Source organism: Oncorhynchus clarkii, chromosome 6 (genome assembly GCF_045791955.1).
Source record: "Oncorhynchus clarkii lewisi isolate Uvic-CL-2024 chromosome 6, UVic_Ocla_1.0, whole genome shotgun sequence".
In the NCBI taxonomy this organism is placed as follows: domain Eukaryota; kingdom Metazoa; phylum Chordata; class Actinopteri; order Salmoniformes; family Salmonidae; genus Oncorhynchus; species Oncorhynchus clarkii.
Window position 1 is genome coordinate 72,696,513 of NC_092152.1, and position 15,048 is coordinate 72,711,560.

General features: G+C 41.3%; 1 protein-coding gene across 5 annotated transcripts in view; it reads right to left on the bottom strand.

The window, feature by feature from the left end:
- LOC139411577 (DENN domain-containing protein 5A-like) overlaps positions 1-14,011 on the bottom strand; it is a 73,324-nt gene extending 59,313 nt beyond the window's left edge. For 2 of the 5 annotated variants that reach the window (XM_071158120.1, XM_071158122.1), the window contains exon 1: positions 13,691-13,915. In XM_071158120.1, coding sequence (XP_071014221.1) covers positions 13,691-13,790 — 100 coding nt within the window. In that variant the 5' untranslated portion in view covers positions 13,791-13,915. Of the gene's footprint in view, positions 1-13,690 lie in introns of all 5 variants that reach the window. The other 3 variants (XR_011634611.1, XM_071158121.1, XM_071158119.1) reach the window with 3 other exon arrangements.
- Between the last annotated feature and the right edge of the window lie 1,037 nt (positions 14,012-15,048).

A 15,048-nucleotide genomic window follows, 5' to 3' on the forward strand; every position in this document is an offset into this window, starting at 1 on the left:
CAGAGAATGCCCACCTCTCGGGACAATGGATTATCCTATGCGGTATTACTACACCACATCAGACGTCACACTACATAAAGATGAGGGAGGCCAGCAGCCTCGTCTCACAGCGCAATCTGTCCACATGGTGGCTGTATAAGAAAACATAACAGAGCAGAGATGAATGGGATAGGGGTAGAGGATCTAGGGGTTTAATCACTTCCTTGAATGAGAAATAAGAAAGGGCATACTTCTAACATATGGAGCAGAGCTTAGTAAATCAGCCCTGTTGATTAACAGCCACCAGTAACTCTTTACGCCAAGGGGACAAGACGGGTAATGAGTAACTGCTCCATCTATCCAAGACACTTGTATGGATGGGGATTTCAAATCCTCTATATTATACCAGTCACTGTCCATGAATAAGTGGACTGAGATGGATGGGTTCACTCCATGTTGACTCCAGCAGCATAACGTCAGGCGATTAGTAAGACAGACAGGGAGCAGGCGGCAGAGAAGCTTTCCTGTGAGAATGGGATGCGTAGCTAAACACCTGGAGACACACAGCTGTGGGCAGGAGACCCCTTTGTGACAGCAGAGAACCATTTGTTTACAAATATCAAAGACAATCGTGGTGAAAACCAGTGGTCCTCTTTTCATACAGCACATCTGACTGCTGTCTCAATGTACTGTATCAGTGGAGGAATCTCATACAGAATAATGCAAATTGTTGTTCTGATTTCTTTTAAAATGCCTATGGAGCTTCCTACATCAGGACACCTACTGCACAAAAACTAAGAGGTCGTCATTTTGACTGTGACCTTAAGAGAAAGCACAGATCTTTATGCCCTCTACTCCTTATTCTTCCATTGTCAGTTAATTGGAACAGCATCTCCAGAGCATTGCAATAATTAATGCAGCCATTTCACACCCACAATGACACACATCTGGAAAAGGGGACAGCTCTCAAAAATTTGTTTGAGGAGGGACTTGCTCAATACAGTAGACCACAGAGTTGCAGGAACATGTAATAGGAATACTGGACACAGCCAAAATTAATAAGCATTAATTCAGTGTAAAGAGTGATTCCTACATCATCACAACCTACTAAAGAACCACTAAAGTAGCTTTTATTTTATTGTTTTATTTTTTTTTTCCCCTACCTCAATGTAGCATCAGGGTGGTATGCCTACATAACACATAGGAACATGGGTCATGGTTGTCCATGTTACATGGTGTGGGTGTGTCATATGCAAATTAGGTTAAAATGACACTAACGATGCACACAACTAGGGGGAGGAGAGTATGCCAAAAATATTAAGCATAATGATGAAGAAACAAATTATACTGAACAAAAATATGAATGCAACACGCAACAATTTCTATGATTTTACTGAGCTACAGATCATAAAAGGAAATCAGTCAATTTAAATAAATAAATGAGGCCATAATCTATGGATTTTTACATGACTGGGAATACTGGGACTGTTGGTCACAGATACCTTTAAAAAAAAGGTAGGGTCTTGGATCTGAAAACCAGTCAGTATTTGGTGTGACCACCATTTGCCTCATGCAGCACATCTCCTTCGCATAGTGTTGATCAGGCTGTTGATTGTGGCCTGTGGAATGTTGTCTCACTCCTCTACAATGGCTGTGCAAAGTTGCTGGATATTGACGGGAACTGGAACACGCTTTGGTACACCTCAATACAGAGCATCCCAAGCATGCACAATAGGTGACATGTCTGGTGAGTATGCAGGCAATGGAAGAACAGGGACATTTTTAGCTTCCAGGAATTGTGTACAGATCCTTGAGACATGGGGCCGTGCATGATCATGCTGAAACATGATGTGATGGAGGCAGATGAATGGCAGGACAATAGGCCTCAGGATCTCGTCATGGTATCTCTGTACATTCAAATTGCCATCAATAAAATGCAATTGCGTTCCTTGTCCATAGTTTACGCCTGCCCATACCATAACCCCACTGCCACCATGGGGCCCTCTGTTCATAACGTTGACGTTAGCAAAGCGCTCGCTCACACAACGCCATCGTCTGCAATTGTGAGGCCGGTTGGACATACTGCCAAATTCTCTAAAACAACGTTGGAAGGGGGTTATGGTAGAGAAATTAACATTTAATTCTCTGGCAACAGCTCTGGTGGACATTCCTGCTATCAGCATGCCAATTGCACACTCCCTCAAAACTTAAGATATCTGTGGCATTGTGTTGTGTGACAAAACTGCTCATTTTAGAGTGGCCTTTTATTGTCCCCGGGCTAAAGGTGCACCTGTGTAATGATCATGCTGTTTAATAAGCTTCTTGATATTCCACACCTGTCAGGTGGATGGATAATGTAGGTAAAGGAGAAACGCTAACTAACAGGAATGTAAACAAATTTGTGCACAACATTTGAGAGAAATGTATGGGATCTTTTATTTCAGCTCATGAAACATGGGACCAACACTTTACATGTTGCGTTCATATGTTTGTTCAGTGTAAGAACAGATTAATGTAGCATTCAGTTAAAGTTAGTGGCAATGTGAATGAATCCTCTGCCCCTAAACACTATCTTGTGTCTTGCTAGGCTTTTTCGTAACATTATCTAGGGGTGAACAGAAAAGACTGTCATTCTCGTCTGGCATTTCCAGTCTGGCTGCTGGTAGTGCTTTCAGGGTTTGTAGCTTCCACAGAGAGATGTACTGTACGGACACTGTAACCAGGGGTGACATGTACAGGATGACCTTCTAGGACTTGTCGTAAAGGAGACATGGGTAATGTGCTCTTTTTCACTGAACCAACTCACACACTCTATAAAAATCTTGCTTAATGGCAAAGGGAGACAATTCCAAAGGATGAGTAGGACTGAAAGCATGTTTTCTCTAACTTTATGAAAAGACTGAACTCTTTCCAGTATAGTCTATTGAGGAAGCAGCGCCCCAGTGGCAGCCAATCATTGCTTTTCCCTGTCAAACAGAGGAGTATCCCGATCATGTGACTCAACATGGCCTGGCCACATTGGCTGTGACCAATGTTGAAAATGAATTGTCTCCATTACCTTTCAACAGAAGCAGCGTGAGCCTTTCTTCATGGCAGACTGCCTCCTCAGCAGCAGAGCTGAAGCAGAGCTAAGATCAAATGGACAGACAGGCTAAGAGGTAATGAGGGAGTCAGTCTGCATCGTCGCTTTCGTAAAAACGCTATCTGCTCCTCTGCCGTGCAGCCGCCTTAACCCTCTCCATAAGAAAGGCTTCCTGTTTCCACAGAGTGGAGCAGAGGAGATAGAGAGAGCCTCAGGGTGCTGAGAGGGCAGAGTTAGCTTATTCTACAAGCTTTTCTCCAGTCATGAACTCTGCCTGGGATTTAAAGGCAGGTTTCCTTATGTGAAGCATTTATTCCAGTTCTGTATGACTTGAGCTTTGACATCCAGAGTCAGGAACTGCAGAGAGGTCTCAAGGCATGTTTGGACCGTGCACACACCATAGTGAATGTATATATACTGTATTCTGAACAAAAATATAAACCCAACATGCAACAATTTCCAAGATTGTACTGAGTTACAGTTCATATGAGGAAATCAGTCAATTGAAATACATTCATTAGGCCCCAATCTATGAAATTCACATGACTGGGAATACAGATATGCATCTGTTGGTCACAGATACCTTAAATAAAAACAGGCCTCACAATGGGCCTCAGGATCTCGTCATGGTATTTTTGTGCATTCAAATTGCTATTGATAAAAAATGCTTGTTGTCCGTAGCTTATGCCTGCCCATACCATAACCCCACCACCACGGGACACTCTGTTCACAACATTGACATCAGCAAACCGCTCGCCCACACATGGTCTGTGATTGTGAAGCCAGTTGGATGTACTGCCAAATTTTCTAAAATGACGTTGGAGGCAGCTTATGGTAGAGAAATTAACATTAAATTCTCTGGCAACAGCTCTGGTGGACATTCCTGCAGTCAGCATGCCAATTGCACGCTCCTTCAAAAATGTAGACATCTGTGGCATTGTGTTGTGTGACAAAACTACACATTTTAGAGTGACCATTTATTGTCCCCCAGCACAAGGTGCACCTGTGTAATGATCATGCTGTTTAATCAGCTTCTTGATATGCCACTCCGGTCAGGTGGATGGATTATCTTGGCAAATGAGAAAGGCTCACTAACAGGGATGTAAACAAATGTGTGCACAACATTTGAGAGAAATAAGCTTTTTGTGTGTATGGAACATTTCTGGGATCCTTTATTTCAGCTCATGAAATATGGGACCAATATTTTACATATTGCGTTAATATTTTTGTTCAGTGTAGAAATCTGCCTTTTATAATCTCAGAATATAGAGAAGTATTATGTGTATTGCTCAATAAAGGATGGCTTGGCTTCTTCTCAGTATCAACTTCTCGAGTCGAAAAGTGATTTTGAATTACATAAAAGTACAGAAAGGAGAGGTCCAGCCTGGCCATCCGAAATGGCCAACAAGTACCGGAGGGCTAGATTTTTTAAGGGCACACACACTTGTTTCCCCTATTGAATTATACTTCCATGTGTATAACACACTTCAACAGTCATTATTCAATTCCACAGGGTTACAGATTTGCTTAAACACTATTTAGTTAGACACTGTAAGATGCCCGAGGAAACTTCCTTAGGACTTGAGCTCCTTTAAAACACCTATGAATTATTAACAGGCAGCGAATATGAGTGCAGACACACACTGAGCATGTGCGGGGGCTTTATAGTGATGTCATTCACTGAGGGAATTGGGAAACTCAAGGGATGTTAGCATTTGAATAGTGGGGGGGGGGGGGGGCACTCAGAGTGAGTGTGTGTGGGTGGGTTGTGTCAGCTGCCTGTCCCCATGTACTCAGCAGGTCTAAGTTGTAGCCAGCCAATCACGTCGGCCTGGCAGGAGGGCCCCTAATACATATGCTAATCTAGTCTCACCCTGCACCCCAACACTGTCGCATAAAGGAAGGTTTTGTCATCAAGTTTGCCACGTTTTGGCTGCTGCAGCCAGTGATATAACTGCCCCCTGATGGCAAAGTCAGTGTCATGAAAAGATTATAGCATGTGCATGGCATACTAAGGGAGAGAGATATTAGCTGGTTAGTTAAATCGTTTTTTCAAAAATTACATTGTGATCGTGATATGGCAAAAAATTATGAGACCTCTGTCCATGTTGCCTTGGAACGGATCACATTTAATAATTACTAGTCTGTCTTATTGGATATAAAGAGTATTTTCTGGAGATCACACAGCTTTGGACCTTAATAACTTCATCATATTGAATTGAAAAGAAGAGGACAAAGGGAGTTCCATGAAAAAATATATAAATAACAGTCCCATCTTAAGAGGCTTTGTGCACAAAAATCTATTAAAAATCAAAGAGAAAATGGGAGAGGGGGCAGATGACTATCTTGTCTCTTTGTGGGGAACACACAAGGAAATGCAGTGCTCTACAGAGGAAAGCTTCAGGCCATGTTTAGGCAGTGGACAGGGAGAGAGTGGGTTTCTGTTCCCCTGTCAGAGCTCATGATCTGGAGGGGCTAATCATGCACTGGTCACAGCACAGAGGCATTCTGAGACAGACAGCTCATCCTCATTCACCTCAGCCTTATCATTTCTACCCTCAGTCCCCATATTCCTAACGTCAACACGTTGACAGTCAGAGCCCCCTTATGAAAGTGAAATATGCTTTTTTACTGACAGATTTTTCAATTTCTACATCGGAAGACATTTTTTATACCTCCCCTAGAGAGACTCGAATAATTATCCTCTAACATGGATGTCCTTTGGCAAGTCACAATGTCTGCTCATTATTGGGGCTTGAACTCTTATAAGAGAATATAGTCAGTACAGTGTTGATACAGAACATTCCTAGGCCTATATCTTCAGGCGGACTCCAGTTCCGGTTCTTAAGACAAATAACCCTCTAAATGACACATCTGTTTTAAGTCCTGGTGGTGTAACCCAATAAGGGACAGTGTCTTGGAGAAAGAGGCTTCCTGTACGGATATATGGGCTCTGTGAGCCAATACAAACATACTGTACAGTGTAGCCTCTATAAACGCTACAGAAAACTGCCTGAGAAGGACAGGATGAGTGACAGCTGTCAGTTAGGCACAGCTGTTCAATTCACCACTAAAACCTCCTCCTATTTTTTTAAATGTATTTCACCTTTTTTAACCAGGTAGGCTAGTTGAGAACAAGTTCTCATTTGCAACTGTGACCTGGCCAAGATAAAGCAAAGCAGTGTGACACAGACAACAACACAGAGTTAGACATGGAGTAAACAATAAACAAGCCAATTACACAAACAAGTCAATGGCACAGTAGAGAAAGGAAAGCCTATATACAGTGTGTGCAAAAGGCATGAGGAGGTAGGCAATAAATAGGCCATAGGAGCTAATAATTACAATTGAACAGATTAACACTGGAGTGATAAATGAGCAGATGATGATGTGCAAGTAGAGATACTGGTGTGCAAAATAGCAGAAAAGTAAATAAAATAAAAACAGTATGGGGATGAGGTAGGTAGATTGGGTGGGCTATTTACAGATGGACTATGTACAGCTGCTGCTCAGATAGTTGATGTTTAAAGTTGGTGAGGGAAATAAAAGTCTCCAACTTCAGCGATTTTTGCAATTCGTTCCAGTCACTGGCAGCAGAGAACTGGAAGGAAAGGCGGCCAAATGAGGTGTCGGCTTTGGGGATGATCAGTGAGATATACCTGCTGGAACGTGTGCTATGGGTGGGTGTGGTTATCGTGACCAGTGAACTGAGATAAGGCGGAGCTTTACCTAGCAAAGACTTATAGATGACCTGGAGCCAGTGGGTCTGGCGATGAATATGTAGCGAGGGCCAGCCGACTAGAGCATACAGGTCGCAGTGGTGGGTCGTATAAGGTGATTTGGTAACAAAACGGATGGCACTGTGATAGACTGCATCCAGTTTGCTGAGTAGAGTGTTGGAAGCTATTTTGTAGATGACATCGCCGAAGTCGAGGATCGGCAGGATTAGAGGTCGACCGATTAATCGGAATGGCCTATTAATTAGGGCCGATTTCAAGTTTTCATAACAATTGGAAATCGGTGTTTTTGGGCACCGATTTCCGATTTTATTTTTAAAATTGTATACCTTTTATTTAACTAGGCAAGTCAGTTAAGAACACATTCTTATTTTCAATGACTGCCTAGGAACTGTGGGTTAACTGCCTTGTTCAGGGGCAGAATTACATATTTTCACCTTGTCAGCTCAGGGGTTCCAATCTTGCAACCGCACAGTTAACTAGTCCAATGCTCTAACCATTGCACTCCACGAGTAGCCTGAATGTTACGCGAATGTAGTAGAAGCCAAGGTAAATTGCTAGCTAGCATTAAACTTATCTTATAAAAAACAATCAATCATAATCACTAGTTATAACTACTAATCCAGTTTAGCAGGCAATATTAACCAGGTGAAATTGTGTAATTTCTCTTGCGTTCATTGCACGCAGAGTCAGAGTATATGCAACAGTTTGGGCTGCCTGGCTCATTGTGAACTTATTTGCCAGAATTTTACATAATTATGACATACATTGAAGGTTGTGCAATGTAACAAGAATATTTAGACTTAGGGATGCCACCAGTTAGATAAAATACCAAACGGTTCCGTATTTCACTGAAATAATAAACGTTTTGTTTTCAAAATGATAGTTTCCGAATTCGATGATATTAATGACAAAAGGCTCGTATTTCTGTGTGTTATTATGTTATAATTAAGTCTGATTTGATAGAGCAGTCTGACTGAGCAGCAGCAGGCCCGTAATCATTCATTCAAACAGCACTTTCGTGCGTTTTGCCAGCAGCTCTTCGCAAGCACAGCGCTGTTTATGACTTCAAGCCTATCAGCCTAATGGCTGGTGTAACCAATGTGAAATGGCTAGCTAGTTAGCTGGGTGTGCGCTAATACTGTTTCAAACGTCACTCGCTTTTAGATTTGGAGTAGTTATTCCCCTTGCGCTGCAAGGGCCGTGGCTTTTGTGGAGCGATGGGAGAGAAATAGTCCTATAAATACTATATTAACTACAACCTAAAACCTCTTACCTTGGAATATTGAAGTCTCATGTTAAAAGGAAACACCAACTTTCATATGTTCTCATGTTCTGAGCAAGGAACTTAAACGTTAGCTTTTTTACATGGCACATATTTTACATGGCACACATTTGTACATGGCACATATTACTTTCTTCTCCAACACTTTGTTTTTGCATTATTTAAACCAAATTGAACATGTTTCATTATTTATTTGAGGCTAAATTGATTTTATTGATGTTTTATATTAAGTTAAAATAAGTGTTCATGCAGTATTGTTGTAATTGTCATTATTACAAATACAAAAATTGGCCGATTAATCGGCATCGGCTTTTTTGGTCAGCCAATAATCGGTATCAGTATCGGCGTTGAAAAATCATAATCGGTCGATCTCTAGGTAGGATAGTCAGTTTTACTAGGGTAAGTTTGGTGGCATGAGTGAAGGAGGCTTTGTTGCGAAATAGAAAGCCGATTCTAGATTTGATTTCGGATTGGAGATGTTTAATATGAGTCTGGAAGGAGAGTTTACAGTCTAGCCAGACACCTAGGTATTATAGTTGTCCACATATTCTAGGTCGGAACCATCCGGGTGGTGTGGCTAGTCGGGAGGGCGGGTGCGGGCAGTGAACGGTTGAAAAGCATGCATTTGGTTTTACTAGCGTTTAAGAGCAGTTGGAGGCCACAGACGGAGTGTTGTATGGCATTGAAGCTCGTTTGGAGGTTAGTTAGCACAGTGTCCAAGGAAGGGCCAGAAGTATACAGAATGGTGTCGTCTGCATCCACTATCATTGCTGGTGATCAGAGAAAGGGCTATCTGGAAAGCCCCATCCATCCTGACTGCCTGACTTTACCGTTTGAGTCAGAACACAAGCCATGGAAAGACCAGTGTGACTCAAACCACTCTGTAAAACTGACAAATCAGCTTGTGTTCACAAGTGACATGAATTGTGGGGTTTCACAAGGCTTCTGCTCACCTGCAGTGAAACTGCCAGATCAGCGTATGGACAAGCCCCTCTTTCTCCAACAAACATCCCAGCAGATTTTGAGGGGTGATAACTGAGCCTGCATCATGGACCACACTACCTTAATTGTGATTCTTAATGTTTCTTAAGGTGTCAGCATGCTTCAGTTAGGCTAGTGCCTAGCCAAACTTGGCTAGCTGAACTGAACGAGTGTGCTCGCATACTCCCATAAAAAAACACTTGAAAAACAAGAAAAAAGCGGCAATAGTTTTTGAGAAGCTGTAGCAAGTCTACACTTCGTCAAAATAGTCAGAATTAATCTAAAATAACTAATGAAATCTGTCATTAGTTTTGACGTTGTTGCCGAGGACATGTTAGCCGCACCATTTTACATCCAACTAAGATGTTTGGTGCAGTATTTCTCCATGAAAAAATTGCATGAAAACAAGTCATCTCTCATTGAATGACAACAAAGACTTTATTGAAGAGTCCCTACTGTTGACCAATCACAGACGAAGGGGTGTAGACAAAAAAAAACTTACGGGTGTCAAATACGAACAAAAACGTCACAAAATGTTGTCATGATATATGCACAAACTCTTCCGAGGTGTTTCGGCTGGAAAGCATGTGGACACCTTTATTCGACACACTCACCACAGCACAGACTAATTGCATAGAGACTGCAGCTCGAAGCTTGCTCAGTCCACTAAGCACATGACATCCATAATCTCCTCTGATTGGTCAGTGAGAGCAGCTTGTGCTGGGCTGTCTATTTACTGTGTGCACATGAGTCCTTCAGTCTGCCAGGGAGAAGAAGAGCTCCTCGACTCACCGTTGCTACCGTATATGAAGCAGCTCTGCTAGTGCTAACTGGGTCTCAGCAGCCTGAGAACAAGAGGGGCAGCAGGAAGTTCATACCGAGAACACATAGCCTGCACACAGCAGGAACCGTACTGCTGGCAGTATCTCCACAGAGTATAGTTGTGGTGGAGGGCGTTATCAAGAGATACCAAAATAGCTGCATGAGAAAGCATTCATGTAACTATCCAAAGGCCTTGTTTCTCGAAGAGGATACATACTCCCTAAGAGGATACATACTCCATGGATCTCTACTGTAGAGAGATAGGGAGAGGTGCTTGGCCAATGAGACTTATGTGTTTCCATCAGGAGTGTGACACTTAAGACTTGTAACGAGCAGAACCAACAACCCCTGCATCATCAAGACAGTTGCCTTGTGAGAAGATGTTAAAAGGCCACAGTAGCCATTGTTATGTAAATTAAAATGAAAAGTACCCTAGGCTTGGCCCCAAGTCAGAGAAGGTCTGCAAGAGCTATGCCCAGTAAGACCCGGGGGGTGGCTTGCATAGATGGAAACAGAAAAGTCTGAGCCTTTTTGGTAAAACAGTAAGGTAAATCTTCAGTGGAAATGTGAGAATGGTATATTTGTTTGCAGACCATGACAGTGGACTAGTAGGGAGAGGAGACGGGAAGTAGAGGTTAGGGGAGATGGGGGGAGTGACTTAAGGCCCAGGGGGATGGTTGAAAATCACAATTTGTGGTGAGCAATTGATCCTGAAATAAACTGTAAAGCTTTCAGAGGGGCAGTAGTGTATGTGTCCACACTCTCTGTCACGAGCCAGTCTCTGAAGTCAGTCGGTGAGCAGCAGAACAGAGGCCAGGCTGTAGGAAGCTTAGACACCATAACCCTGCTTATCTACTCACTAGTCAATCACGACACCTCACCACATCAGAGCTTTAGGAAGGCCAACGCTAACAGCCATGTGTGTACAGCTGGAGGAGATTCACAAATATACTCACATGGATGAACTTTTCACAGACATTCCTACAATGTCTCAGTGACGTGGCAACACCCCATAGAGAGTTGTACACTCACAACATTGCTAGTGTATTGTCTGCTTGCTACGACATTGCAGTAACATTGTAATAGCGTTTTTTTTTTGTCAGCTAGTAAGATCTAGCTAAAAAAGCAGAAGGGAAAATGTGATGTATTGTAATCCTCTCTGATTAGACAAGATGCTCCCAACCATTATAACCTACCCCGTTGATCCTTGACCACAATGAGGAAGGTTACATTAGGGTCTGGCCCTAGGCAGTCTTCACTATTCAAAATCCCCGCCAGGCATGCAGTCACTTCCTATTCGCTGATCCAATCTTACAAGAGAAGGAATCCTGGAAGCATATCATTCAAAACATATAAAAACACACAGCTTGAGATATCTGACAGGCCAACAGCTTTAATTCCTTAGATGTGGCTGACAGACTCAGGAAACTGTCTGTAACAAGCATGTCTAATAAGAGCCAATCGTACCATTACACCAAACCGTGGTACAAGTCTCAGCAGTGCACTCATGGCCCTGGAACTATGCATGGAATGGCAAAGAGGACAAATTCCTCATCCCATATCAACTCAGCCAACAGCACCCTTAGCCCCCAAAAAGGCTTTCCATTGTCTGAGTGAGTCACTACAGGAGAAAACATGAAGGCCAAGTACGGAACCTACATGATAACCTCTAGTCTTATACAGTCTAGTCTCTGGTCAGAGGACCACCATTATTTTTCTAATTCACTCTTCCTAGATTGACAAATTACTGAATGACATGCAATCTCCTGCTGAACACCTCAGTGACCTTTTACTTTCACCAGCTGGTCTCTATCTCAGAGAGGCAGGTACTCGAGGAGAGGAGACAATCATGATAAGAATCTGAATAGCATAATTCTCTCAAGATAAACAACAGAGAAGTGAACACATCTTTGACTGATTCCTGTAAAAGATTCTACTTCCACTTTTACACTGAGAGGAAGGAGACGTGTCTTTGCGACAAACTTAAAATAAATAAAAACTAATGCAAATACTGTTAATAATTTTGCATAAGAGAGATCTTGTGCGTGTGTTATCTAAAGATGTGTCCATCCCTCCTAAAAAAAAATGGCCCTTGATGATAAGTAGAACCTTAGGCCTATGTTTAGTGAATTGAGAGACATGCTAGGGTGGTGCCACTCACAAACCAGTGAGTTGTGTATGTTTTTTATTACTGCAGTTCACGGTCTTCTCTTTGCCTACATTATACCTCATTATTGTAAAATTAGGATACTTTATGAGGGGAAACTGTACAGTCAAGGCACAGGATGCATGCTCATTGTGTTTGTTGAACTATACAAGGGTTTGTTCTTTCCAGAGAGCCTCCAGAAACAAGTCACAGAGGTAGAGAGCAACTAATGACATCTCATGAGACACACACACACACACAAAATAAAATTGTGCTGACTCATGATTGAGACCACCTACCTGCGAGACTAACAAAAATGTCTCAGCAGTATAATAAATTATTGTTCTGATTTGTACATATTCATAAACAGGAGGTGATGTTTACAGAAGAAAACTTTAGGGCTTGAATGTAAAGTAACAGTTGAGTTTAGGGAAATGCACATACTTACATATCCTTAGACCTTAGGCTACCAAAAAAAATAATGTAGCCTGACTTGTCCTTTGAAAACAATGTCCTAGATTCTACAAGTTCCTTCCCTAAACATGATTGTTGTTGACAAGAAAACCAAGATCAGCATCTTCAGGTACACCCACACCAGTTTCACTTCTTTTCAAACTCATACACAACTAACCCACCACCCTGAGCTCAGGAAGAGTTCACTTTCTCCCCCCCCACACACACAACTGCTTTATGTATCATACCATCTTCATCTCCCCCAGAGACGCATGCCACTCCGAAGAAACAGCAGGCCCTCTCAGTCTAATAATGACATCATCCTATCATATTCAGCGTTCTGCCCCCCCCAGGGAGAACCTTATGGTCCTTGATACCCACAGTTTCACTCTGTTTTCTGCACTCTGCTTTCTGCCATGCATTGATCAATTAATTGAATTCTATCACTGAGGGTAAGTGTGTAAGAAGGCAGTGGAGAATCAATCAAATCGTTCAGATGTGATAAACAACTAAGAAATCATATGTGCTTCTTGGATGTAGCTATTTTTGGCCTAACCTGCTTGTATATATATATATATATATATATATATATATATATATGCTTGTTTATACATGTGTAATTACCATTGACAGTATGGTAATATCAACGGTACTACTGATGGGGGAAACATCCCTGTTATATACAAATTGTAGAAATAGAAACATGTCTTATTCTGGTGAGGTCTGAAACACCCAATCAAGGTCAGTGATCTACGTATGTAAATGTCTGTCTGTCCTGCTTTTGACCACTCAATGAGTGCTGGCTATACTCAGGAGGAGATTAATCCATGAACAGTTTTTCGATGTCTTTAATTACAGCTGGGCTATGGAACATCGACGGCCTACAGTTCTCGAGCATTTCAAGATAACGACATTTATTGGAATAATCCATTTTAAACGACTAAACGTAACGTTATAACATAAAATGGAAAAGTAGACTATAGTAACTTGTATGAACAACACTGGTGTGCCGTCCTACTTATTGATGTACACAGTATTACCAGTTTTCAACCTCATTATAAATAAACTGTCATGTTTTTATTGTTCTAAACATGAATATAATATTGTACTATAAAATATATATAAAAGAAACATAAACTAGGAAATACATTATATACCATGCAGAATTATTCTTATTGGTTCACCAGCCCGTTCCCGACACTTACCGGATAGTTCATCTGGTTCAAGCCCGCTTTCAGTGTCAAGTCCGCAGATAACAAAATAATCTGCGAATCGACATGAATTCGAGCTGAAGCCGGTGGTCATTTTGAGACTGGTCCCGTGGTACCCTTTTCCTCTGCTTTGTCAGTTGGGTGCATATTAAATGATCGCGTAGTGTTTTCGCGCAGCCATCGTGGATGTACTGCAAAGCCTGAAAATCAGAACAGAATGCCAGCCGAAATGCATTATGGGTCTTCAAGTACAGCTGTTTTCATCGGTCTCAGATCTTCTCAACCCCTTGCATTACCGCTGCGTAGAGGGAACACACTGAGCATGTGCGAACTCCTTACAGATTACGTTATGCATTTAACCCTTCAGTTCCTGAGTTAAGGATTTATCTTGTAAAATGCTCTCCTTTATAATAATAATGCTATAGTATTGAAGCATTAAATATGCCTTATTGCACATATAATGAACCTGAGCCATAGTATTCTTACTCCACTGTAGCCAAGACCATCCAGTGTACAACTGAATGCAGACTTCAATTTTCACCAATTTAGCCTGAACAATTGTATTCATGTAATACACATGTAATACCATAGTTGTAATACACATACGGTAATAGGTATTCTATTTGAGTATTCAAAGCACAGATAAGGAGAAGTAGATGTCAGAAACAGGAAAAACATGTAAAATAAACGTTGCCTGATGCACAATTTTGAATATATTTCATTAAATCATAAGAAAAATGTTGTCCTACTCGATTAAAAGTTAAAGTCAAATAAGTCAAAGCAACTGTGGGGCTGAACTCTGTAGACATGTACAAAGAGCTCCACCTTGTGGTAAAATGTGCACGGTAAAAACATGCAGAACTTTGCCATTAGAGTCACATTCTCATAATCCAATCATTTACCAGACAGTGAGAAGAAAAAAAGTACAGAATATTTTTTATGATTTCAAAATAAATATGTTAATAATAAACCAACATTCATTAGCTTGGACAAAAATATGTACAATAATTAATTTAATTTACAAACACAGGTCATATTGCAATTCATTATCAGTTTGCACAACTTAATACTGTAAAGATCACACGTGTAATGAATGGAAACACACTAAGAATCATCCAAGCCAGCGCAAATATTCTCAATATTCTCCGCATGAAATCAAAAAATGTTGGAAAGTTGTAATAAGAAACATGTGTAACACTCTAATATTGCAGTGGTCTTTAAAAATGGGATAAAACTACTGGGGACTTTTAAACAGTTTTTGCAAACATGTATCAATTAATTTCCAGAAATTACGTCTGATATGAAATTGGGTGATAATAGTAATAAGGGCAAAGGAACAAAATATTCTTATT